At 41.3% G+C, this 27,672-nt stretch overlaps 3 protein-coding genes across 5 annotated transcripts in view; 2 read left to right on the top strand and 1 right to left on the bottom strand.

Annotated features, from left to right (window-relative positions):
* The window catches only part of LOC110972945 (coiled-coil domain-containing protein 85A-like), a 65,401-nt gene extending 44,722 nt beyond the window's left edge, over nucleotides 1-20,679 (bottom strand). The window contains 3 exon segments of the mRNA XM_051959648.1: nucleotides 13,910-14,707; nucleotides 14,710-14,961; nucleotides 19,659-20,679. Of these exon segments, the coding sequence (XP_051815608.1) occupies nucleotides 13,910-14,707; nucleotides 14,710-14,961; nucleotides 19,659-19,883 (1,275 nt within the window). The 5' untranslated portion in view covers nucleotides 19,884-20,679.
* Nucleotides 1-27,672, top strand: part of LOC127537399 (piggyBac transposable element-derived protein 4-like) — a 206,159-nt gene that overhangs the window by 35,528 nt on the left and 142,959 nt on the right. The window lies entirely within an intron of this gene.
* On the top strand, nucleotides 21,309-23,796 carry LOC127537396 (zinc finger BED domain-containing protein 4-like). 3 transcript variants are annotated; one of them, XM_051959605.1, is made up of 5 exons: nucleotides 21,309-21,613; nucleotides 21,891-22,030; nucleotides 22,215-22,445; nucleotides 22,540-23,383; nucleotides 23,459-23,796. In XM_051959605.1, the coding sequence occupies exons 2-5, from the start codon at nucleotides 21,929-21,931 to the stop codon at nucleotides 23,779-23,781; spliced, it is 1,500 nt and encodes a 499-aa protein (XP_051815565.1). In that variant the 5' UTR covers nucleotides 21,309-21,613; nucleotides 21,891-21,928; the 3' UTR covers nucleotides 23,782-23,796. The 3 variants fall into 3 exon arrangements, with proteins under 3 accessions (XP_051815565.1, XP_051815564.1, XP_051815563.1); XM_051959604.1 differs by having other exon boundaries at nucleotides 21,309-21,803; XM_051959603.1 differs by having other exon boundaries at nucleotides 21,309-22,030.

The raw sequence follows: 27,672 nt of genomic DNA, 5'->3' as shown, positions 1-27,672 counted from the left end.
ATTATGTCATTCTGTATCAAAAACTGCACATCCATAGTACAGGGTTATTGAAAAAGAATGAACCAGTTTCATTACACAATATGTTAATATTTATATTTAGAATACTTTTATTTCCTGTCTTACAAGTGTTCAAAGTGGCCACCACCTGCAGCACAGGCAACATCAATGTGATAAGAGAGTTCCTCCCAGACGCGTATCAGCATATCACGATTCACTGAGTTGATCGCTGTTGATATTCAATGTCATTCGATGACCTTAAACATCAAATAAAAGTTGACTGTGAATAGAATACTTGTGACTTGGCTAGAGTTTTCTATTGCGTTCCTTATTAAAATATTGCATAATGAAATTGATTCTTTCTTTTTGAATAGCCCTGTATATATCACATTTTTTGAAGCACATGTGTCTCCAAAACAGACTCGCCTCACATAAAACCCAACAGGATCACATTAGTTCTGGAAGCAGCATGTATTGAGACTAGCAGCATTTCTATAAATGGGGAAAATCACACAATGTCTACTCAATTATTTAGTGAACCAAGGCTACAGTGCAGAGAAACCACTAAAGATTTTACAAATCTTTAGTGGTTGACCTTTGTAAGGTCAATTTGTAAAGGTGCTGGTCCGTGATAGACACCGTTTAATGAAGATTTACTCTGCCGGCGTGCACGGCCCAGACAAGAGGTCTTTTAAGAACTGGTATTACATGCTGCTGGTATGCTTCAAAGAGACAGGCAGACAGATGTTAGCAGCAACAAACTGAAAGCAGAATGAATGAGAGGTGGGGGAGATAGATGAAGTAGAGTCACAAGGTGAGGCTGGGCTCACGGAAGAACAGTGGTCGTAGAATCACTGAGAAAAAAATGAGAACCAATGTGTTGCCGAGAGCAATGAGTATGTAAAGTAGGGCCTTTAAATGTTGATAATGGTGAGAGGCACATCTTATTTAACCAAATGAACTTTTATGTTCATGCCACTCATTGTTCTAACGGATGTTAATTTGTCCTCTGCTTTTAAATTCCAGCTCCATGTGACATCCAACTTCTCAATGAATCCATTTAGATCCAAACTGGGCTTCACATCAGCAGCATCTGACTGATTTTCAGATCTATTTTTTACCCAGCCAAAAAAAGTAGTTTGTTCCCACTGACAATCCGACTGAGTACTCTTAGGCAGAAAATGTAGGGATTTACTGAACTGTAACTTCTACTAAAAGCATATGCTTGATACTGTAGGATAGTAAGATGTTTCAAAAGTAATGCAGCATCTCATCTTACAGTACAGTACATCCAGTCTCTATTGTTTCCTGGTAACAGCTGAATCAGGGATCCTCCATCCACCTGAGATACAAAGCCATTTCCCATGGCCTCAGCTGTAATATAGAGTGCTTCCACTCAGCACAGTAGAAATCATTACTGCTGCTGGACTACCACAGTACAGCACCTACATGCTCACGTGTCAGCAAACTGCATTACAAACAGATACAGTCAGTGATGTAGTGGTTAATACTAAGACTCAGCTGTGACCTCCAAGACCCAAGACCTCCAAGTCTTGTGGTGGAGTTTCAGGGGTGCAAATACATCATTCCTTTGTTAGCTTAATACAATTCTTTTATTTGGTCATCATGTAAAATAAACCTTCTGCCAGTCACCTGTACCTACTGCATCTCCATTTACAGCCATTTGCACAGGTCCATCACAGTATAGGTACATTGGAATTCTTGTATGTGACTCCGAGCCAAAATAAGAATGATTTAGCAACAATTCAGAAAGAAACAAGAACCCTGAAATAAATCACACTAAAGTTTAAATAAATTAAAATTAACTACAGATATTAGCATAAAAAGGGAAAAAAAAGATTTAAAATAAAATAGATAAAAAAACAACAATCAATAAAAAGCTTATTGCACATTGCGAGAGTATTGCACATTTGTCCCTTGTAATTTGTTTGATGTCGCAGTATTTTGATGTTATGCTCTGTTATACGTAGTACCTCCCCTCCCTCATGTCCAATGCCAATTGTCTGATGGTGGCTGGAAGAAAGCTGTTATGGAAACGGGCGGTGCAGGCTCTGATGCTCACTGGTCTGCTATATCTCGGGCCGTACCCCGAGTTCCCCCACCGAAACAGGTCATGAGCTGGATGGTGTTTGTCCATCAGAATGTTCTGCGCTTTCCACCGGCACCGATGTATATACAGTATATGATGTCCATAGACGAGAGGCCAGAGCCAACAACTTTCTCTGCAGTCCTGATGACACGCTGGAGTGATTTCCGCTCAGCCACAGTGATGTTGCCATACCACACTGTGATGGCACAGGTGAGGACACTCTCAAACAAACCTTTGTAGGCTTGCTAAAAGCCTACAAAGGCTAAAACTATTTGCTCACCTGCCTTGACTCGCACATGAATGTAAGTGACATCCCATTCCTAATCCATAGGGTTCAATATGATCCTTTGCAGCTATAACAGCTTCAACTCTTCTGGGAAGGCTGTCCACAAGGTTTAGGACTGTGTTTATTGGAATTTTTGACCATTCTTCCAGAAGCGCATTTGTGAGGTCACACACTGATGTTGGACGAGAATGCCTGGCTCTCAGTCTCCATTCTAATTCATCCCAAAGGTGTTCTATCGGGTTGAGGTGTTTGTATTCCCAGGTCTGCTAGCTTCACAGTAAGCTTCATTGGCCTGACGGCATTAAACGCAAAGCTATAATCCAGGAAAAGGAGTCGTGCATATGTGTTGGCGCCTTCCAGGTGCTGCACGATTTTGTGAAGTGCTATGGCCACTGCATCATCTACTGATGTGTTTGAGCAGTAAGCCAACATGAAGAAGGTCAGTTTTGTTTGGAACCACAGAGTTGATTTGATCCAATACAAGCTTCTTCATTGCAAAGGATGTGAGTGCAACTGGTCTGAAGTCGTTCATTGTGGAAATATTTGCTTTTTGGGGGAGTGGCACTATGAATAGATGTTGAATATAACATTATTTATCGTCGGCATCTGACAGCATTAGCATTAGCATGGATATCTCCATCTTTGGCATTTTGTCTTTTGTTTACAAACATGGATGAAGTGAAGCGTGACATCGGAGTTGGTAGGGCCATGTGACACAGCCAGCTAACTGACCAATGAAAACTAACGTTGACCCCAGAGGTCACTGTAGTCCACAAGAATGTGATAAACCAATGCTTAATGATGGTAAAGCAGCTACTCAGTGTCACCAGTGACGACAGGGAGGGTGGGGTTTGCACTCTGAATATTTGGATCGCAAAATTAATATTCGGCTACCACCACAATGAACAAATACTCAGACATTTGGATATTCGGGTCCAGCCACACTTAAATTTAATTTAAAATCTATGGGGTAACTGAAGACCAGGGTCCATGCCAAAAGAGATTTGCTAAAGAAGAATGGGCTGGGATTCCTCAGGAGGTGTGTCAGTGAGTTATTATCCAGCAAAAAGGATACACAATTGACTATTAGTATCAAGGGGGTAATAAGTTTGATCCCGGTAGTTCTTGGTGTTTGTTAAATATTTTTGTTTCTGTGTGCAAAATTTTAAAAAAATGCAAGCATCCAAAATAAATCAAGGATGCTTGGAAAAGCTGTGTTAAAAAATCTTTAATCTGTTTAATAGCACTTAAATTTTTTTTTAAAAAATTGTCTTCCACTGTATTCCGGTATGTTGAATGTGTTTAAAATCAAGGAGCTTGGTTTGAAATTATTCTAACTTCTGTAGTGACATCAGCAGACTCTCAGCAAAAAAAACAATAATGTGGTGTCAGACATTAAAGTTTGACATTATAAAGCAGGGGTCCCCAAACTTTTTCCTGTGAGGGCCACATAACTTTTCCCTTCTCTGGTGGGGGGCCGGGGTCAGTTTGTAACGGAAAGTGTGATGATCGCAGGGGTGCCGAAATGTAAACATTTTCCAGAAAGCCACACATAACCAAATATTAATAACCCTTTCCGGGATCTTCACAGAAAAAAAATCAGGAAATAAATAATAACACCATTAATGACATAAATAACACTATTTGTGAAATAAATAATAACCAAATAACCCTCTCTGGGTTCTTCACAAAGAACTACAGAAAAAAATCCTAGAGGAAACACTGAATCCTTTTGTAGGTACCAGTAGAATGTCACGTTCTATGAGTGTATTAGTCTCGATCGCGTGGCCAGACTGAAAAAAAAAAAAAAAAACAAATCATAATGCCTCTCTGGTATTGTTCAGGGGGCCGGGCCAAATGTGGAGGCGGGCCGTAGTTTGGGGACCACTGTTATAAAGCATATGAATATAGTGAAGACGAGTTAGAAACAGCACTGTGTCTCTTAAATCCTTGCAGTGTTTTCAGGAATGAAGAAATTGTGCACACCACATTTGTTGCATTTACACAGTTTAAAGAAACTCCAATAACAATGCAGAAATACACATGCAATGAGAATCACAATAATTCTTATGTTCAGTGTATGCTGGGAAGCCAACCAGAAACAAAGATGTTTTGGGATGTTTTTCATCTTAATAATTAACTAACAAGCCAAGTGTGTCCAGATGAAAGATTTATTCCAGTAAGGGAGGTTAATTATTAAATGTTTAATTGATATTGATAATTGAATTGACAATAAATATATCAAAGCTAGGCAGCACAGTGATGCAGTGGTTGGCACTGTTCCTTCGGAGTTGAAAGGTCCTGGGTTTCCATCCCAGGCTTGGATCTTTCTGTGTGGAGGTTAATTGGTGATTCTAAATTGTCTGTAGTTGTGAATGTAAGTGTCCTTGTTTGTCTCTATGTGTAGCGCTGTGATAGACTGGTGACCTGTCCAGGGTGTCCCCTGCCTTCACTCTAAGTCAACTGGGATAGACTCCAGCACCCCATGACCATAAAGAGGGTTAAGTGGTGTATAGATAATGGATAGATGGATGGCTGTATTAAAACTAAGGTAGGCAGTATTTTTCTGTCTTCACTGGGCAAAAACTTCATATTTCCCTTTTAGCATATTGTATGTGAATCAGTGTGAGAGGAAACCCAATTTCTGACAACTGCTCTGCCTTTTTCAGACTCCTGTCTACTGTAGCTTTAACTCATAACACAGAAAACAAATCACGCTCTCACACACCACAAGTAAAAAGGAGAGAGGGGTCTCCAGATGGGTTGTTTCAGTGTGGCATAATGTATGAGGCGTTTTGGTTAAAGAACAGGCAGCTAAACTTCCCAGGTTAATGGCCTTGATTGTTGGATCACTCAAATGGTTGTGGTGAACTGCTGGACTATGGACAGCTGTGGTAAATAGCTGTGGTTCTTAAATATTATAAACAGTAAAAATAAATCAGAGCCACATTTAGCATAAGTACAACCACAAATAATAATAATAATAATAATAATTAAAGCCGCAAGCGGCGTCAAAATTCCAGTTTAAAGAGCAGAAGAAAAAGAAGAAATCAATAATATTTTTTGCGAAAACAATATGTGATTTTTTTTCGCCAGTATTTCGCCCACATATTATATATTTTCGGAAAGGTCTTGACAAGCCCGATGCGTCTGTGAGGTGTTTGAGAGTGTGAATGTCCGTGGTCGAGCGCTGCACACTCGACGAGTCATTTTTGTGTGTGAGAGTGTGTGTGCGTTTTTGTGTTTGTGCATGTGTTGGTGTGTGTGTGGACATGTCGGCCCTTGTCCGTGATCGAGTGCTGTGCGCTCGACTTGTCATTTTTGTCTGTTTGAGTGTGTGAATGTCCGTGGTCGAGCGCACTAGTCATTGTCTGTGTTGCAAAAGCAATAGGCCCTTCGCCCTGGGCTACCAGGGGCTCGGGCCTAATTATACTGAGAAATAGCAACATAAAAGGCACATAAATACAAAAGCATTAAATGCAAAATATTGTGTCTCGCTCAGCATTTTAATCACAGTAACTCACATAACACTAGCAACGCAACCAGACATGCGCTGAAAATTAGCAACGTGAGAGGTTAATGGAAGCTAATATCCATCACATAAAATATCAATATTGTCTCCAACAACCAACAGGTAACAATGAAAAGTGCATAATCACATTCTACACTGGGTCAACACAAGACCACTCACCTTCGGACAGTTACACACAGCAAGGAAAGGACAAAAGCAAACATGTGTCCAGTCCAAGCATGTACACGGGAGAAAACTAGCCACCTGTGCAGGCTATAGAGAAAACACAGTACATGAGGTGCGCTCAGGGACATTACATGAAAACATCAACATTCAAATTACTTGACAAAGAAGGACATGCACATATCAACACAATCCAGACAACATTCCATTCGAAATATGAGGGCTTTCTAACAACTAGCTATTCTTCTTGTGGAATAAGATGGACTGACAGGTGTGTTTTACTGATTACCTGTAACAGCCGCACAAAATTAACCAAGCACACCTCTCTTAGCCCATGGAAGAAAAAAGCTGCTGCTCGTCTGGCTCTACAAACTGTGCCAGTCGGTTGATGAGGCTAATGTAAATGCTAGGCATGTTAAACAAAAATGACTAGGTTACTGCAGACTGGGGGCAGTGCATCAGCAGACTGTAGCTGCTATCACTGCTAACAGTCAGGAGCTGCAGGTCTCTAATTACACATGCCAGCACAATTTACACTCCAGTAATGAACTCTACCAAAAACACGCACTGTATGAATACATTTTAGCAGTGGCAGTAAAAGGTCGTACCAGCTGAATGAACATCAACAATAGTGAACATATTTTAGGGCTGCCCTATCAGAGTCAGAGTCAAACCTGAACTTTGACTTTCTGTTTCTCAGTCGGCTCCACCTAGTTGTTGTCATGTCAGCAAAAGCTGCTGGTAATGAAACTCATTAGGCATCTATTAACTTCTGAAAGTAGCCATTAGGGCAACTGTGATCAATCCACAAAATAGATTACGTTGACACTGAAAATGCATCTATGTCAATAAACGTAACGGATTTTTAAACCCATGCATGATTTTCTTCTGGTCTCTGTGCTCACATACAGTGTACAATAATACGGCTGAATTCCTAAATTTAACTGAAGCTATCACCAAAAAAAGAGAACAATTATAGAATAGAAAGAACATTAGTCATTTTAGCACTAAAATATCCACTTTGCACTTTGTTTAATATATAGAATGAAAGCTGAAGGTTTTTTTTCAATAGAAACTTGGAAACAGTTTCTCACCATAAAGCAAACTCCAGTGAAATGGTCATTTTGCTTTCTTGAAAAAAGTTGTTTAGAATAATCAACTAAAAAGTAAAATAGTTGACAGATTAATCAACAGAAAAATTGTATTTAGTGGCACCCCTAGTTGCTATTACAATTACAGCCAGCTAACATAATGTAAACCCAACAATTACTTGTGTGTACTTTTTAAGTTTATTTGAATTTGCAGTCAAATATTAAGCAAACTGCCAAGATTAGGTCAAGAGCTAATATCTGAAAAAATATGAGAATGTGATCACCATATTTAATAAGCCACAAAGCCAAGTTTTGTTATGTTGTCTGTATTTGTATGGGGTCTGCCTATGTATGTTATGAATATTCACATTGCACGTCTTGTCAAATAAATAGAGATACTTCCTCTGTTTGAATATCTTTGTCTATTTGCATGTTTTTTAATATACACCATGCTGAGCTCCCTCTACCTCCTGTTTTGTGGATGTACAGTGCAACGGTACAATCAGCAACTAATTTCCATTAGGCCTCTATACACTGTGTGACTTGAAAAATCTTGTAAGTTCAAAGCTTGCTACACTGTACGACATGACTAATAATCTTAGTTAATAAACGACGTGACGTTTGCTGTGTGCAGACTGCATGATGAAAACCCAAGCTGAATCGCAGCCTACGATGGACGTGAGTCGATGTGACTGCGCCATCCATTCATGAAAAATAAACAACCGAAGCATAAACTGAGTACCTACAATCACAAGGAAACTAGCAAAACGTGAATGAATTTAGTTTTTATTTATTAACCCTTAAAAAGCCGGGACCGAGTATACTCGGTTCATGCTTACTCGTACACACAACCGAAACCAAACATTCTTGGCCCGCTAATTAACATAAAATATGCACACACCCGTATGTTTAAGTCGACCAATGGTAAGATATAAACATTGGCCCCAAAGTTGCTTATTTCAAACTATAAAGCCGTATGAACCGTTATAACGAAGCTGCAATTACTAAGCTTTTATCGGGGCTGTGTACCATAATAACACGGCTGAAATTCACAATGGCGAACGTCTACGACAATGCGACCTCGCAAGACTTGATCGATATTTTTATGGATTAGGTGGTTTAAGTATATGTTTTAGTATATGTACTTCTCCAGAAACATGGCCTTGTAAGGGTTAAATAACATAAACTAAGTGCTTTGGCCACTATTTACAATGGTGTTTGTGTGTGTTTGCTAGCCGCTAGTGTTAGGTTACCAACCTGGGAGCTGCAATTCTGTCGCTATATCCTTCCATGCGTTGTCCTTTTTTACATTGTGGTATGAGCTGGAGGACACATCAAAAAGGCAAGGCTTCTGCTGCCACAACTCTACCAGGCTGTCTTTGTATAAATCCCACATACTTGTTTTGATGCGTTTTTCCATTGTCACCGCAAATCATCTATTTAGGTTTAGCGCCAAAGTCGCACTGATCAGTACGTCATTTCATACTGCATTTCTATTTGCTAGTTAGCCGTCATAGGTCACAGCAGCAGTCACACTGTGAAATAAGCAGTCCAAATTTCTGACACTTTCAGAATTTTACTGCAGCTTGTCTTTGGTTGCAAGACTATGACAATGGCCGTCCTTGAATCTGTCTCACTGTGCGACGTAGGACCACAGATTTAGAGCCATGACCAAAGATATCATCACGATTCTTATCTTCTAGGATGTCCGAAAATCACACAGTGTGTAGAGGTCTTTATGCAGGGATCTAGGATTCTGCATTGTAGTAGTCTAAGCACTGCATACTATAAAATGTATTACATACTGTATTTGGGCTCGACCCAGGTTGCAACAGGCTGAGAATGTATAGTGGGCATTTTTGGTTACTTTCCTTGAATTTCTTGGCTAAAAACTGAATAAAAAGGTTAACAAAAAATGGAATGATCCAACTGTTGCTTCTTAAACAGCTCTTTACAGTAGGGCCCGACCTATTTATTGGTTGGCTGATTAAATCAGTCGATTATAGCCCTTTTCAAAATAATCGTCATTGGCCGGAGTTTTGCCGATGAAAGACCGATATATTCTTAATTTCTCATAAAAGAGTAAATGCTGTTGGAGTTGCACAGAATGATGTCCTTGCCCCATTTGTCCAATACATGGAGCTGTGACTCCATTCAATCCTTAGTCCTCACCGCTGTTCTCTCAGTAGCACACAGGAGTAAGCTGCAGCCAGGCAACATAACAGGAGTGGGCTGAGTGGAGCTTGCTGAGAAGTATGTTTAAAACAATGTTGTGAAATTAACAATGACTCAACATGTCTCCCATTTCAATTTAACTCTCTTTGCCATGTGTCATGACGAGTGACGTGTGCTTCGTTGCGTCAGTCATGCTTTTTATTTCATTGCTAAAGTTGTGCTAACCCAGCTCAAAGTCAGTAGCGAGTGTTTCCACCATTTGCCACAATGACAGCTTGACAGGGACGTCTCATGCTCCTAACTAGCCTCATGATGTTGTTCGAGGCAATGCACTCCACAAGTGCTACACACAGTTCTGTCAGGTCACGTGGGGGTGGGGTACAAGCATCCAGTCGCTGCTTCAGCTGGTCCCAGATGTGCTCTATGGGGTTCAGGTCAGGGGACATTGCTGACCATACCATATGAGGCACTCCGACTTCCTGAAGTCAAGCTGTGATAATTCTGGCATGATGTGGTGGAGCATTATCATCCATGAACAGAAAGTTGGGGGTGTGCTGGCGGAATTGGGGGATGATGATGGGTTCTATGATGTCTCTGAGGTCAGAACGTGCAGTGACTGAGCCACCTACAATCACCAAATCTGTTTTGTGCTGATTGGTGATGCCTGTCCAGACTGTTGTACCTCCTCCACCAAAGCGAAATCTGGGGACCATATTGACCTTGGCGTATCGCTCACCTTGCCTTCTCCAGCAATGCTGATGACCATCATTTCTGCACAATGTGACCCGACACTCATCAGTGAACATGACGGTAGACCACTGCTGCATTGTCCAGGTCATATGGTCTTGTGCCCACTGCAAATGGTCATGGCAGCGTCTTGGTGTCAGTGAAGTTACCTGCAACGGTCGTCTGGCATTCAAGCCACAGCGGTGGAGTCGGTTGTGAATGGTTTGTCTGGAAACCCGAGTACCCCTCACCTCTCGTAAACAGCCCTGCAGCTGTGTGGCAGTTGCATAACAGTGTCTGAGTGCATGGGTCCTTAGCTACTGGTCATCATTGTGGTCCATCACTCATGGGGCTTCACTTCTGGGTCTGTAACAAACACTGCCAGTAGTTCTGTGTCTTGCTGCAAGTTTGCTGATGACATTTTGAGACACAAAGCTCATGAGCAACACATGACTGCCTGCTACCGACCTGAAGGCGCACTAAGGCCAGGTGGCGCTGCTCATCCATTAAGTGACATCGTGTGATCATGGCTGCTTGAATGACGAACTGGGAATGACTTCCTGACAAAACCAGCTTTTCATACCCCCAGAATGTTGAAATTGACGCCACATTGAAAAGGGATGTCTTTTTGTATTTTTTGGTATTGGCCCCAATATGTAAAGCGCACTGTACACAATGAGAACATTACGTGGAAAACACAAAATGAGGTGTGTTTAGCACCCTAATACAATTGCCTCTCTATCCCTAAAATCACTGAAGTGAAATAAACACCTTATGGATGAAATCCACTGAGGACCTCACAAAATCCTGTACTTATTGTGAGTAGTGTACATGTATATATACCCTACCTCTAATTTGCAGCAACAAGAAGTACAAGACAAGATGTATTTCTCTTGTTTTAAGTTATTTAATTTCCCAGAAGTTTCATGCTTTGTTGCATGTTTTTCCTCTGTATTGTAAAGCTAAACACATACTAAACAACTTTGTTGTTGTAAGCGTTAAGCAACCAAAAAATAAGTTATTTTATTCATTAAATTAATCGGTTATCTGAATTTTTTTCTGCCAAATATCGAAACCAGCATCAGCCTCAAAAGATCCATATCGGTCGGGCCCTATTACATATGTACAACCAATGATCACATACAAAATACAAAATACTGTATGAACACACAGAAGAACGCAAGCGAGTGCTCCTCCCAAACAACTTCCATATAAACAACCTTTTTCGGAACAGTCTTCTGTGTGATCACAGAACCACTCAACGGTCCTATAATTAAATTCTGTTCCCCAGCTCAAAAGAACGGTGAAATGAGTTGAATTGGTTTTACCCTTTGCTGTAAACCTGGATGCACTTGTCACACTCAAAGCCACTCACAAACATATAAACACACAGAAACAACTCGAGCTGAAGCACCACAAGGGAGCACTTTGGAATATCTAATGGCAGCGAAATTAAGTCAAGCTTAAAAGCTACACAAATGTATTTCACACACACACACACACACACACACACACACACACACACACACACACACACACACACACACACACACACAGACTGCGATGCCTATATGCATATCGTTCTGTATGAGCACAAGTGGTAAATGTTATACCTCTCAATACATGTACAAATACTGCCTCCATCCTCATCTTTTTGCTTATTTCAGTTTCTCAAAGATGTCTGGGTGTGTGTGTGCATGCGTGAATGTGTGGCAGTGCACTCCATGCACCCTGGAGAGTTACAACAGCTATTTTCCCTGCTTACAAACACATAGATTAGTACATCCCTTGCTGTCACTGAAGCCACAGCCAGTGGCACATGGGCTCTCTATGTGCATGTGTGCATGCGTGTGTGCATGCGTGTGTGTGTGTGTGTGTGTGCTTGCATGCGTGTATGTGTGAGTGGATCCTAAACTGTGCTACTTAACTTTGTGTTTCCTCATCATCCAGTACTTTGGCTCCACACTAATAGTTTTAAGCAAAGTTAAGCTCACAACAGAAGAAAAAAACAGCTAGCACAAGTAGCCCATCAGTGTTTTGGCACATTGAGTTCTTGTTTCCAAACTTAGTGGAAGATTTCCGGTAATCTTAAGACTCTTATCTTGGTCCACTCGCTATCCTTTTCCAGGACATTAAACTTCCTCTCAGTGTCTTCATCAAGACTTTCCTCATTTGTCACGAAGACATCTCAGATGTCATCTTGTGACTATTAAACTATTAAACTGTTAAAGGTACATGATAACAGATAGTTATATGTCTTGGGCAGAAATTATAGCACAGCGTTGTAACACTTTATAGCTGACGTTCAATATCTGAAAATAAATTACAGATATCAACGTAATTTTGACTAGCCATAATTTTACTTTAGCTAATCAGACTTTTTATTTTAGATATCTACATCTACCATTCTGACCAGTCAGAATGACAAACAGAAATCTCTGTAATTCAGTTTAGTCAGAACAATAGTTGCTGATATCTCAAAAAGGTAAGATGACTGGTCTGAATTGTTGTGATTTCCTATTTGATATTGATCCACCAAAGCATTTGAACAGTGTTAGGAGTAATGCTGGTGGCTATGGTGGATAAGATGACTGAAAAATGCCATGAAATAGCCACCAACACTGACTAGTCAGAATTTCAGTTTGAGATATCTAGCTCCTACTTAAATTAAGATATCTAAAAATGACAATACCGTGTTTCCTGTAGGATCTTTTTCAGCGGCAGCAGGCTCTCTAGGAGCCGTCGTGACGTAAACAAATTACACTTGACTGCAAATTTTATTTGTACAACCTATTTATTGAATGGCCAGTTGAAAATAGCTTTTAAAATGCTGAATGTAAAAAATTAAAAAAAAATATTTGAACAACAGTTACATCATGGCGCGTAGATATTAGCTTAATGCTATGAATTAGTTCACTCATGTAAGCAATACAGATTTGGCACCGGGACCAATTAACTTATGCTACCGATATGTTACGTAATGTTAGCTGGTCATCAATATTTTGTGAATGTCTATTTAACTTGCAAAATCTAGTACGAGTTACCTTGAACTAATAACTTTTCTCCGGTAAGTCGCTGCTCTATTTTCCAAGACGACACTCCTCTGACTCTCTGACCTGATGACTGGGTGCTTGATGACGTGATGTGACTTTCAAAACCACACTCTTGCAAGTAATTAACTTCGTTTTAATCCGACGTATTAAAGAGTAAATACTGAGCAAGACAGCTATCTGTAGTTTACCTTAGTACTCGCAAGTACCTGACACACTGCAGCACTCTGCTGCAAAGGTGGAGACATGCGGTGGTGTACAATTTAAAAAAAGAAAAAAAAGAAATTTGAAGTGGTGGTAACTCAATGTATTTGTAATTAATCAAATGGCCAAACTGAGGTAAACGAGTGTTTGGGGACCCACAGGTCAGGAGACCATTCGGCGCAGTTCTTAATTCAGAATTTGGAACACATCTTTACCCCTATAAGAGGAGCTGTGCAAACTTCATTCACTGTTGAGAACAATGAGATGCACTTAAAAAAAAAAACACTAGAAGCTAGAAAGAGTATATCGATACGTGCCTTTGCCCGAGGAGTATTCAATACATGAAGATCAGTCTTGGATGAAACGTTGTCATTTGAGATACACTTGTCAAATATTACACAACAAGGTCAAATCAATTCTAATATTCTATGTTCTCATATCCATCAAAGCCAAATAACACTAACAAAATCAGATAGCTTTAATCCAAATTCTGGTGTACTTTTCTGTAAGTGTACTGTAATGCTTTTTAAATGTGTTATGAATCAAAATACAAGATAAGCGTTACCATGTGCCTACCGTTGTACAGACTCTGGTGGTGGGGGCCATCTCTTCTCCCGCTGCCCTCCTCTGGCCTCCATCTCTGCCAGGGGAGCCACTGCTATATCTCCCATTGACGTGCTCCACCCGAGGGCTGTGCTGATAATGATGGTGGTGTCGGATAGACTCTGGAATCCCCACAATCACCCGCCCTTTCCTCAGATACTCTGGGATCCCCATTGCTGTCTGCTTGGCCTCAGGACTCCCACAGCCAGCCCCCACCGTGTTCACCTGCTGATGTCTCTGACTCAGCTCGGGGCTGGACTTCACCGTGCCCTTTCCTGGTGATGCCCCTGACATCAGTAGCTGTTTCTGGGCTAGTAGGTCAGGGCTACAGTGTTTGGCATGGGAGTCGCATGGTAGCCTAGTGGGAGACTTCCTGTGTTTCTCTGGGCTGTGTCCTCGAAGGCCGCATGGGTCCAGGTTGGTGAGAGAGCCACCACGGGGGCGGCAAGACTGGGGGAAGGTGTGGTATTCTGGGGTGGAGCTGTGCCTCCTGCCGGTGGATTCACATACATCTCTTGGCTGTTCTGAGGAGATGCATGTCGACCCATATCCGGGGCTGGCATTGGAGTCCAAGGAAGAAGGTTTGTGGTTATCCGGGCTGTCTGTGCTCCCTGCACTGGAGGTGCTGCTCCCATCGCCAACGTCCCGCAGCAAGCTGGGCGCAGGTACGCCTCCACCCAGCTGAGACAGACTACTCTGACTGTCTATGGAGGTCCTGCAGCCCGGGTCTCCCTGCCCGCCCACACCCCCCCCCCTCCTCCCCCAGCCACAGCTCTCTCCTCCTCCAGCATGAGGCATACCTCCTTGAGCTCCAGATTCTCCCGGATGACCTCCACCTGCTGCTGCTCCAGCTCCTTCAGCTTCTGCAGGTAGATGGCTACTTCCTTCCTCATCAGGCCGGCACTATAGCGACCCAGACGCTGCCACTCCCGTGACACTCGCTTCCCCTTCTGCCGGTCGTCATCCAGGAAGCAGCACAGGTCCCGCAGCTCCTGGTTGTCCTCCTGTAGTTTCTGGTTCACATCCTGGTTTACATGCACACACAGAGCAGCACAGGGCAGGATTACATCACATTCCTGCAGTGAGTGATCATTTCATGACTGAAAACTGTTCCAGTTGTGCATGTGATGTACTTCTTTCTTAATTCCAGTCATTTGATAATCTATTACCGGTAAATGTTTTTAGTTACAGTTCGAGCAAAAATCACAAACACTTCTCGCTTTTCAAATCTATTTTTCTTGTTGTAAAATGAGCATGAATCCAGCTTATTTAAGTGTGGTTAGACATAATGACCCATCAGACAGAAATATACTACCAGGCAAAAGTTTGAACTCGCCCCTAATTTTCACGTATTTTTGTCAAAACAGCCCAATTAAGAGCTAACTTTAGCAATTGTTTTTTCTAATTATTGCAAGGACATTCAAGAGTATGTTATGAACAAAATTTAATCAAGTATGGCACTCAAGTAGGGATATTTCTAAGCATTTATTGAAGAAAGCATTACTACAAGGTTTAGGTAGCAACATTACTCTATATTTTGTTTGGTTAAAACACTTAAAATATCTTTACAAAGGGTTGCACGTCCCCTGTAATAACTATGCCATCCCAATAGAATGTTTTTCACACCTTGATTCGTTTAGTTCTTTACTCTGTTCACAAATATTTTGTGTTACCTTTTTGAGTTGATATTAAAGACTGAAAATTTCTGGAAAGAAGAATGTCTTCAGCTAATTTGAAAATTATCTAAATCTGAAGTAGCACAAAAATGGCCAGAAAACCTCAGTTAAGCAAAGAAAAAAAGGATTGAAATTTGAAAAAAGAAGGCTATTCTACATGACAAATTGCTCAGAAAGTTAAATCTCACAAAGTGGAGTTGCAAAAACATTAAAGAGATATGAAGAAACAGGTTCACATGAAGACAGACTTCATTCTGGTAAAAGCAGAGTCACGTCTAAAGCTGAAGATAAGTTCATCAGGGTCACCAGTCTTCGAAATAGACAAAAGCCAGCCCCAGAAATAAGAGCTCAGCTAAACTCAACCAGGAGCAATAATGTGTCAGTGTAGACTGTGAGAATCTGGTCTGAAAGGCAGGGTAGCTGCCAGGAAACCACTGCTAAGAAAGCAGAACATAAAGAAGAGACTTCAGTGGGCTAAATAACATAGAAACTGGACTGTAGAAGAATGGAAAACAGTTCTGTTTACAGACCAGTCAAAGTTTGAAATGTCTGGATCAAAACAGCGCAAGTACATTCGTCGTAGGGTTGGAGAACGCTTGACTCCTGCGTGTGTTGTTCCGACAGTAAAGCATGGTCGCGGTAGCGTGACGGTCTGGGGCTGTTTTGCAGGGGGACAGACTGGTGATCTGTACAAAGTCACAGGAATTCTAAATCAGCATGGATACCACAGTATCTCTGGGCTGCGTTTAGTTGGACAGCCATTCACACTACAACAAGACAATGATCCAAAGCACACCTCCAAACTGTGTCAGAGGTGTTTGGACAAGAAAGAAGAGGAGGGGAGACTAAGGATTATGACTTGGCCAGCTCAATCCCCTGACCTTAACCCCATCGAACTTTCATGGGATGAACTGGACAGAAATGTCAAGAACAAGCAACCCACAAGTGCTGCAAACCTTTATGAGATATTGGCAAAATCATGGGAGGAAATTTCAAGTGATTATGTCATGCCACTGTTTGCAAGAATGCTTTGAATTTGTCAAGCAGTTATCAAAGCTAAAGGAGGCTATTTTGATGAGTCACGAGTTAGACAGTTTATTAACAGTATTATATGCTAGATGCTTCAATTATGTTTTCAGTGTTCTTACCTATAGTTCTACTGTGATTAGAAATGAAACATGGCAAAATTGCGCTCATAATTTAGGTAACATGAACCAATCACAGAAAAATTAGGGACCAGTCCAAATTTTTGCCTGGTAGTATAGGTATGTAGTGGGCATTTCACAAGTTTCTATTGATTTATAGGCAAAAGCATGGAACAGTTTATCAAGAGCAATAACATCAGATTAACCAATAATGAAACTTATCAATTAGTCTGTCATTAACTGATTAGATGTTAAACATATGAAATGCCAAAAAAATATCCATCACGGTTTCCTAGAGCCAAACTGACACCCTCAGATATCCGGTATTGTGAAACCAAAACAAAAGAAAAAAACTGCAAATCACTCGAGAAGCAAGATAAAGCAAATTTTTGGTTAAAAATGTTATCCAATTATTGAAAAAAAATGACTTTTAATTTTCACTTAATTGAGAACTCAAGTATTATGTAAAATGTAGTAAAATGAGATTATCATTGACTTACAGCCTTATAGTTGCACTCAAAATTATTCAACCCCCAGTGCCAATTTGGATTTCAAGTACTATCTACAACTTTTAAGTTGTTTGAAATAAATTTAACATACAAGGGAATTTTAAACAGCTGAATGTAACCAATAATACCAACAAGCCCTCAAACTCATACGACGTGCCCCTGAATACGACCCATGAGAGCGTATTTACGTTAGCGCCCCTACGGGGGACAGGAAGGCATTACGGGATTTAATTCGCGAAACGGCTTTTCCCTCATGACACAGCTTTTCTGTCACTTTCGCAAGATGGATTTAGGGTTAGGGTTAGGGTTAGGGTTAGTGTTAAGTCAAAGTTTGTTCATGGTGATGTTTCAGCTGACACACCGGAGTGTCGATACTTACTCAACCGGTAGAGGTTGCTTCACTTCAAAACATAACACTCGGTCGTAATATGGGCGTGTACAGACAACCTATGTGGTCGTTTTTTCAATGAGGACAGTCTCAATAATACAAGGGTTTTCTCTAAATTCCACATAAAATATTAATTTTAATAACTAGTGCAGTTTCAAAATTATTCAACCCCCTAATGACAAGTGTCTTTGAAATTTGCTGGAGCATTTTATGACTGTTATAACCTTTTGCAAATAACATATTTAACCAAACAATACCTTCTGGTAATCCAAACGAAGAATCTGAGTTCCTTCCTCATGGAAAAGTGTCCTGGTTTATCATAATTCTTGAGTATGTCTGCTGCAACTGTCTTCACCAAGTCCCAATAAAGATTTCCAGTGGGATTTAAATCCTTCAACTACCAATACCACTCTAGAATATTCTAGGATGTCTTGGGAAAGCCAGCCTTAGTAGACAATGTGATAAGCATGGTCTTGTTGCTGGAAAGCCAAATGTCGTCCCCAAGCATTATCTTATTTAATGTCAGCATGAAATTAGCTTCTGAGATTTCCTGATATTTGATCAAATTCATCTCGTTTTCTACTTATTATAGTTTTGCAGTACCTGATGAAGCCAATCGGACCAAGAACAGCATTCGGCTATTGACATGCCTTACTGTAGATAGGGTGTATTGTCATCTTCCATCTCCAGCCATATATACTGATAAATCACAGGCCTACAGAAGTTCTTATTTTCTTACAACGCTTTGGAAAATATGATTACAAAACAGCTATGGATTATGTAAATGGTTATAAGAAATTTTGAGCTGATTTTTATGTGTTTGCTGTGGGTCAATAGAGGTTCCCATCTTTGAGTACCTGAAGAAGCCCTTTGGTGTGAAGTTGTATCTTACTGTACCAACTAAATATCAGTTACTGATTAGTTCCTGATGTCAGAATATCTTACTGTAGCTCTTTTATAGTCACTCAAGCTATTTTGCCACTTGTCTCCATAGAAATCTGGTGGTTCTGGTGGTTAAGTTATTCTTTCTCCCTGGTCAGGCAGTGTGGCCACTTTATGTAAACCTATTAACTAGTGATCTGCGCTTTCAAAAATATCCTTAGAACAATTTAGTGCACATGCTACCTTTTTGGATCCATTTCATTGCTAATGCACGGACATTGCCATTTTTCTTAATTTTTTAGGGCAGTGTTCTTGACTTTGATATGTTCAACTATACAATATTAGACTATAAGATGCAAATCCAAGCATGTAGAAAAGAGAATTTGCAACTGTAGTACTAATGTTAGCTTTCACGCACGTTATAAAAGCTTGGGGCATTATTAACCACACTTGATTTGTAATTGTGTGTCTTTATAAGGAATGCTCCTTCGGGGGTTGAATAATTTTGAAACTGCACTAGTTATTAAAATTAACATTTTGTGTGGAATTTAGAGAAAACCCTTGTATTATTGGTTACATTCAGCTGTTTAAAATCCACTTGTATGTTAAATTTATTCCAAACAACTTAAAAGTTGAAGATAGTACTTAAAACCCAAATTGGCACTGGGGGTTGAAAAATTTTGAGTGCAACTGTATGTTCTTCACTGTGTTAAATTGTATTGTGATTTAAAGCTAAATATACAATCTAGTATATTCAGCACGTGTGGCAGAAAGTCAATCATTTTAATATGTTAGGCCACACTAAAATCCATACTAATTTGCATAAATGGCCGAAATTGTATATATATTAGAGACTGTTTTATATGCATTGAAGATATTGCAGAAAGTCATCAACAAATCCTTTAACTTGTCATATGCAACAGGTTTAATTATTGTCTGTTCCTGGTTTTTTAGTGACCACTTTGACCTTAACTCACAGTCTGTAAAGTGACCATCTCTGAAGGTATTCTCTCCTCCTCCACAGATCTCAATCAGCTGGCTAATTACAGCCTAAACTCTGGTGGAAGCCCCCAGGGACCCAACTCCAACCTGGCTCACCGGGGCCCCCTCCACCCATCTCACCTTTAAACTCCGTATCTCGTTGAGATGCTGCTGGAGCCTCCGGTTCACCTCCCGCATCAGATTTCCGTGCTCCACGATGACACCCCTCTTCTCCGCCTCTGCCCTCCGCAGCCGCCGCACCAGCTCCTCTTTGCCCCACTTCAGCAGCTGCTCGTCAGGGATTTTGGAGATGTCCTCCGTCGCATTCTCTGCACTTTTGGGCAGCTGCTGTGCGCCTTTCTCCATCCTTTTAACTCCAGTGGAGGTTATACAGGGTGAAAAGTACTGTGTTTGGTGAATTCCACAGAACAAGACACCAAACCGAACCCCAAAATACACCCAAATCTGATTCAAATGCTACCCCCCACCCACCCTTCCTATGTCCGTAGATTTACATCGCTGTCGTTTGGGTTGCGCCTCTCTCCCACACCCATGCTGCAGCTCCGTCTCCACCCGGTGTTCTGGTGCTAGATCCCTGGCGTTAAAGAGTCAGACTGCATGCTACTGCTGCTGCTGCTGCGTCTCGGGCTGAGCCTTTTGCAGGCTTGGCGGGGCGATTTCTCTCCTGGTACATGTCGGCCGCTTTGCACACTACTGGCTGCTCAGTGCGCACTACCGCTGTCCGACCGCCGGGGAGGAGGACAGAAGAAGGATGAGGAGAGAGAGGAGCACTGCAAGGAGAGGCTGCAGGTGCATAGCCGGAGAGCCAGGATGGGAAGGTGCGTCTATGAGGACAGACTCTCTTTCCTCGATCCATCAGCCGCTCTCTCTCCTGACGCCTCCTGGTCCTGTTGCGCCATCTGCTGTATCTGTGAAGGATCTGACCACTGCTCAGGGTGACAGCTGATCCCATTGTTGGTTGGGAGCGCTCATCTAATGCTGTTTCTTCTCTCCTCTCATGAAGTAACACAAACACTGATGGAGTCCATTTAGAAAAAAAAATCTGCAAGTATGAGTCCTTCATAGAAAACTTTACTTCAAACCTGAGTAAAAAGAATTTTGTAAAACATGATGCCTTGTTGTTGTGAAGCCAGAATTGAATATAGACAAAATAAAGTTTGAAGTTTCTTCCTCCATTCAGGTTCAGACTGTGTGTTGGAGCAGAGTTCTTTAAAGAGAGTTTAACATTAACATGGTTAAGGAACATACTGCTGTTTATTGTTTAGAATTTTTTTTCTGAAGCTTATATGTCAGTCAAGAATAATCAGTGAGATATTCAGAGGGAGAGGAAGGGAAGAAATGTTTTAAAATTCAGATTAGATTCACATTTTTAAACAAAATTTATTGTTTTTAATAACACTTTTGTAATTTAATAACTAACTTGTCTAAACAATTTCAAAGCTAATATAATCTTATTAACTTTCAGACAGGAAGGAAGAAGACAGAGTTGTCAATGGATCAACAGACAAGCAGCATCAGCAGTATGATAAAAGTGTTATGTCAAGAAACTTATTGTAAATAAGTGGAATTAAAATTATTTTTGATGTTTACTACTCTGAAGCACCTATGCACTTGATGATTGATACCAGTAGCGGCTGGCCAGTAGAGGGCGCTCGGGCGTTATCTCAGAGTTGATCTACTCTGAGATAGAAAACTCAGAGTTTTCGGTTTCACAATGGCTGATATGAGTTGGTTTAATCAACTCGGAGTAGTTTCACTCGGAGTTAAGCGCGTGCACTAGTGTTGGTCTGAACGAGCCGAGGCACCGATTCACGTATCATGCACTGAAAGCAATACCTCAGCCGAGCTGTATCACTGAGCGTATCGCTTTAAGAAAAGTCACGTGACCTACACAGTAACTGTGTCGTATTGTATCATGTTGTATCACGTGTCCTCGAGGCGCCAGTTCTACTTGAGGAAGTCCAGCACCCATCGACTCACTTGTTGCTTCGACGCTGTTCATTGCTATGGAACCTCCGAGAAAGAGAAAGTACTCTGCCGTGTGGGATCATTTTGACCTTATATCACCTGATAAGGTAATTTCTTTGTACTTCGTTCCAATTTAAATGGCTGACAAAATCTGTAGTGTATATTTTTATGATCCACAGGTTAAATGTCGTCTGTGTTCAACGGAGTTGTCTTATGCAACCCGAAACACATCATCAATGCTACGGCATTATAAAGCTCGTCATGAAAGAGAAGACAATACACCAGGAATGGATACTGGTGGATTATTATTTTGTAATCTATCACTAATTATTATGGAGGCTAATTACATTCTAAATCAAACTGTTTTTTTTTTTTTACTTCAAGCCTCTAGAAAACAGGCCCTCAATCGATGCATTATAAATATGATAATCAAAGATTGCCAACCTTTAAGCATCGTTGAGGACGAGGGATTCAGGGAGATGCTCCAGACTCTTGAGCCATCATACGCAATACCAACCAGAAAGGTACTGTACTATATTTCCATAATATTATATTGACAATATTTCAATGGAATTCTGGATCTGTAATAGACTCTGGTAGAGAAATTATTGGTGGTTTGCTAATAAGAAAGGTACTATATGTCAGAAATTGCACTTATCATTAGGAGTTTCAATTATTATTGTTTCAAGATTTTCTTCTACTTTACAGGCTCTAAAGGAAATGGTTTCTGAGAGATATGCAGCAGAAACCCAGAACATTAAGGAAAAATTACACTCCACCAATGCAATCAGCCTTACAGCAGATATGTGGACTTCAGTAAACATGGAGGCCTACTTGGCTGTGACTGGCCACTTCTTTGACACTGAAAATAAAATGTGCACCACTGTGCTGGGAGTTAAATATTTTCCCAAGAGCCACACAGCAGAGAATATTGCTGAGGTAGGTTTTTTGAAAATATTAATAATGGTATCTGTTGATGTCATGTACTTGTCATATACTCATAGACTTATTTTTTATTTCTGTATTTTTTTAGGTCACACAAGATCTGATTGACAGCTGGGCCATCACAGGGAAGGTTGCACGCTTTGTAACTGATGCCGGGGCAAATATGATCGCGTCTGCAAGACTATTAAAAATCGGGCATAGTCCTTGCATCGCACATACTTTAAATTTGATTGTTAAAAAATCTTGCGATCAAGTGTCAGACCTAACTGATATCCGACATAAAACCAAAAACATCGTCACCTATTTTCGTTCCAGCACTCTTGCCAAGGAAAAGCTGAGTCACGTGCAGCAACAAATGCAAAAACCAATTCTGAAACTCATAAATGAAGTTCCTACACGCTGGAACAGCACATACCAAATGCTGTCAAGAATAGCAAGCCAAAAAGAGCCTGTTTGGGTGAGTCTGGCATCTTTAAAAACACCATTGCCTGCACTTACTGGAGAGGAGCATGACATCATTGCAGAAGTCCTGATTGTGCTTGCCCCTTTTAATGCTGCTACTGTGGAGCTTTCAGAGGAGAAGCGAGTGAGTGGGAGCAAAATAATCCCGATGATGAAAATGCTTCATCATACAATGCAAAAATGTGCTCCATCTCTGGAAACATCAGTTGGAAAAAAACTGCGTCATGAACTCGACAAAAGAGTAACCGAAACCTTGAACAATTATGAATCTTCCAGTCATCTGTCTCTGGCAACCTTATTAGATCCACGATTTAAAGCCCTTGGATTCTTAAATGGGACCAAAATAAATGATGCTGTGAAGAAACTCAAATCTGAATGTGCTGCAGAGATGAGAATTTCTGGGCCACCTTCGGCACCACAGGAAGATCAGCCTGGCCCCTCATCTCATTTGCCAGCATCTTCTATGTCAGGTGTGTATTTATTTATTCAAAATGTTTTCGGGGTGATATATTTACATTTGAAGCTAATCATGTCTTGTTTTACAGACAACCTGTGGCAACAGCTGGACATGGAGGTGGCCCGTACTCGAACAAGTACAAGTGTTGTGGCTGATGCCATGATAGAAGTACAAAGATACCTTTCATCAGCAAACATTCCCAGAACCGAAGATCCACTGGAATACTGGAAATCTCAAAAGAATACCTACCCACACTTATTCAAACTGTCCCAAAAATATCTGTCGACTCCAGCCTCATCAGCTCCTTGTGAACGAATTTTCTCCAAAGCTGGAGAAATTGCATCCAAGAGAAGAAATCGTTTGAGCCCAAACATGCTTCAAAAACTTCTCTTTCTGAATAAAAATGTTTAATGTTATGGAAACTCATTACAAGTGTGCCTTTAGTTATATGCTGCAGTACATTTTTTTAACCACTAGATAGAACCCATACACATACCAATACAGCGTGATACAGCGTCGACACAGTAGGGGGAATGTGTGACACGCACACTGAGGTATCATCTGCACATCACTGGCGTGCACCCCAACTCTGAAAAGACAGCAGCAATGGAGCCCCGATTTGATGAGTCACCATGGCAACAGGGAAGCAAAAGGCTGCGTTTTTGAACTGGAAATTTTTAAACGTGCTCATATGGCAAGTTTGAGCACGTTTTAAGAAAGAAGTGCAACACCGCTGCAGCTGCAAAAGAGAGGGAGACGGCGTGGAGAACATTGCTGCCCGGGTCAATGCATAAGTTTAAATGTAGTCCTTCGTAATCATAATACTACAGAGAATAACTGTCTGAATGGTAGAATATTCAGTTATTTCATTTAGGTGAAATCCTGCGGGGGAGAAGTGCACGTGGCGGCAGCTTAAGATGAAATATAAAAACATTGTTCAAACAGGTAAGACCTCGGCATTATTTCATGGAGGTACTTCATGTTGATCATGTTTTTCATTGTAAAGTAGCCTAAATATTAAGTGGCTGTTTGACTGTGCAGTTGTTTTATAGCCACACATAGCCTAAATGTCTGCATCCATATCATGTTCTGTTAAATCATTAACCTTATTTAAACTAACAGACTTCTGCTCAGCCAACAGAAAGAAAGCAGATGCCTGTAAAATGGGTGGTATAAAAGGTCATGGATGCGTATATGTCACATGGACTGCACAGCTTCAAGTAACTTTTTACCAGCAGTCAAAAGACTTGGTTTCCACTTAAAAAAAAAAAAAAATGCACAAATGCAGTGAGCAATGAAGGAAATTTATTTCCTAAATTTAAAAAACAACAACACAAGATACAATAACTTCTTAAAAAGAAGAGACTAAAATCCTATTAAAAACAGTCCCGTTGGGGGGCAACAGAGCACACTGGTCTTTTTGAGGCTATGCTTATCTTGGCCGGTGCAATAGTCCTTTTAAGGGACTCTTCTCCGGGGGACAGGCGACGCAGGTCGATGAGTGACGTGCAGCACACTTCCTCCTTGGCCTCCGTACCTCCGAGTCCTCCTCACGGCTGGTCCGACGTAATGCAGGGCTAGGGACGGACGGACGGACGGACGGACGGACGGACGGACAGACAGACACACAGACACACACAGACAGACAGACACACACAGACACACACAGACACACAGACACACACACACACACACACACACACACACACACACACACACACACACACACACACACACACACACACACACACACACACACACACACACACACACACACACACACACACACACACACACACACACACACACACACACTCCACTTTGTTCCCCGTCTGTCTCCAGTTCTTCTCACGGCCGCCCTGTTACTCCTCTCCTTTGTTTTCCCCCTGTGCCCTCCTTTCTTGCACATGTGTCCCTCTTTTCTTCATCAGCTCAGGTAGCTCTGTCCAATCAATCGCAGTCTCCACTAATCAGTGCCAGCTGTATTCACTAATTACAACTCACAAAAAAGAAAGATCACTCCACCCAGTAAACATGCACACTCAAAATAAACCCGTGCAACTAAATAGAAACATAACAAAATGACCACTGCAAACAAAACCATGCAACTATAAAATAAAAACTAAACAATTAAAATGACCCCTCCAAACCATGCAACTAAAATACAAACTCAATAACAAAAATACAACTGGTACTGTGACATATACATATATATATATACACTGCTCAAAGAAATTAAAGGAACACTTTGAAAATACATCATATTTCAATACGGGGGAAAAAACTAACTGGATATTAGCATTGATATGGACTGGATAATGTGTTAGGAATGAAAAGTGCCACATTGTTTGATGGGAATGAAAATTATCAACCCCCAGGAGGGCTAAATTCAAGACACCCCAAAATCAAAGTGAAAAACTGATGTGGCAGGCTAGTCCATCTTGCTGAAATTCCTTGGCAGCAACTCAAAATGTTATTCAGTAGTTTGTATGGCCTCCATGTGCTTGTATGCATGACTGACGATGCCGGGACAAGCTCTGAATGAGACGACAGATGGTGTCCTGGGGTATCTCCTCCCAGAACTGGACCAGGGCATCGCTGAGCTCCTGGACAGAGGAGCAACCTGATGGTGTCAGATGGAACAAAACATAATGTTCCAAAGGTGTTCTATTGGATTCAGGTCAGGTGAGCATGGGGGCCAGCTAATGGTATCAGTTCCTTCATCTTCCAGGAACTGCATGAGTTCTCTTACCACAAAAGACTGGGCATTGTCGTGTACCAGAAGGAATCCAGGACCACTGCACCAATGTAGGGTCTGACAATGGGTCAAAGGATTTCATCCTGATACCTAATGGCAGTCAGAATGCCATTGTCCAGCCTGTAGAGGTCTGTGCGTCCCTCCATGGATATGCCTCCCCACACCATCACTGACCCACCACCACCAAACCAGTCATGCTGAACAATGTTACAGGCAGCATAACGTTCTCCACGGCTTCTCCAGACCCTTTTATGCCTATCACATGCACTCAGGGTGAACTTGCTCTCATCTTTGAAAAGCACAGGGCACAAGTGGTGAACTTGCAAATTCCTGTGTTCGATGGCAAATGCCAGCCGAGCTCCACAGTGCTGGTCAGCGAGCACAGCGAGCACTAGAGGACGTTGGGCCCTCAGACCGCTCTCATTAAATCGCTTTCTGATTGTTTGATCAGAGACATTCACACCAGTGGTCTGCTGGAGGTCATCTTGCAGAGCTATTGCAGTGTTCATCCTGTTCCTCCTTGCACAAAGGAGCAGATACCTGTCCTGCTGATCAGTTGAGGACCTTCAACAGCCCTGTCAAGCTCTCCCAGACTAACTGCCTGTCTCCTGGAATCTCCTCCATGCGCTTGAGAATGTGCTGGGAGACGCAGCAAACCTTCTGGCAATGGCACGCATTGATGTGCCATCCTGGAGGAGTTGGACTGTCTGTGGAACCTCTGTAGGGTCCAGGTATCGCCTCATGCTACCAGAAGTAGCATGAACTGAACTCTCTCTTTAATTTGTAGGAAATAAAGAAGACCAAATGAAATGTGTATCATGTCTTTATTTGCTGTGGTTGTTAGGAATGGTGGATGTGGAGAACCCAGACGCAGACATCACTGACAAAACACGAGGCATTATTAAAAGAATTTATTAACAAAATCAAAAACCTATTACAACAGAAAACGAGACTGAAGTGGACAAAACAAAACTTGACAGCAGCTAAACGGCAAAACTAAAAGGTGACAAAAAAACTAAACTTAGACAAAGGCAAAAACGGCTACACTAAAAAGGTACTTGCACAAGGAGAATGAACGACAAACACAAGAGCAAACGAGGGTCCAAACAAGTCGAGTCCAAAAGAGGTTAATCCAGAAGAGGGTGAAAAATGACAAAGTCCAACAACTGATATAACCCAGCGGTGGAGGGTAAGTGGGGAGTGAAGATAGAACTGTATGGATATCCAACTATGCACCAGCAAAGACTGAGGGGAATGGCAGAGCTTAAATAACAGGGAAGGAAACCAGATGGATTGCATTGAACTAATTACAACAGGTGAGGGTGATGAGCTAATGAGATGACAGAGCCAGGGGACGAGCGAGTGGAAGAGAGACAGAAGGTGAAAACACAGCCAGAGGGAGACAGAGAGACAAGCCAAAAACACACACTAAAGGGCAACAACACTGAGGGAACCAACAGACTTAGATTAAAGCAACAAACAACAGAATCAAAAAGGTTAAATTCAAACTAAAGGTGGAAAAAGGAACAAAGAGGCAGCAATAG

Source organism: Acanthochromis polyacanthus, chromosome 15 (genome assembly GCF_021347895.1).
Source record: "Acanthochromis polyacanthus isolate Apoly-LR-REF ecotype Palm Island chromosome 15, KAUST_Apoly_ChrSc, whole genome shotgun sequence".
Taxonomy (NCBI): Eukaryota; Metazoa; Chordata; class Actinopteri; family Pomacentridae; genus Acanthochromis; species Acanthochromis polyacanthus.
The sequence above is the reverse complement of the archived record's forward strand: the minus strand, read 5'-3'. Positions and strand labels throughout refer to the sequence as shown.

Coding starts and splice junctions, on each gene's coding strand:
- LOC127537396 (XM_051959603.1), top strand. CDS start 21,644: ATGGCTGACAAAATCTGTAGTGTATATTTTTATGATCCACAGGTTAAA. Junction 22,031..22,214: donor ACGCAATACCAACCAGAAAG/GTACTGTACTAT, acceptor TCTACTTTACAG/GCTCTAAAGGAAATGGTTTC. Junction 22,446..22,539: donor CAGCAGAGAATATTGCTGAG/GTAGGTTTTTTG, acceptor GTATTTTTTTAG/GTCACACAAGATCTGATTGA.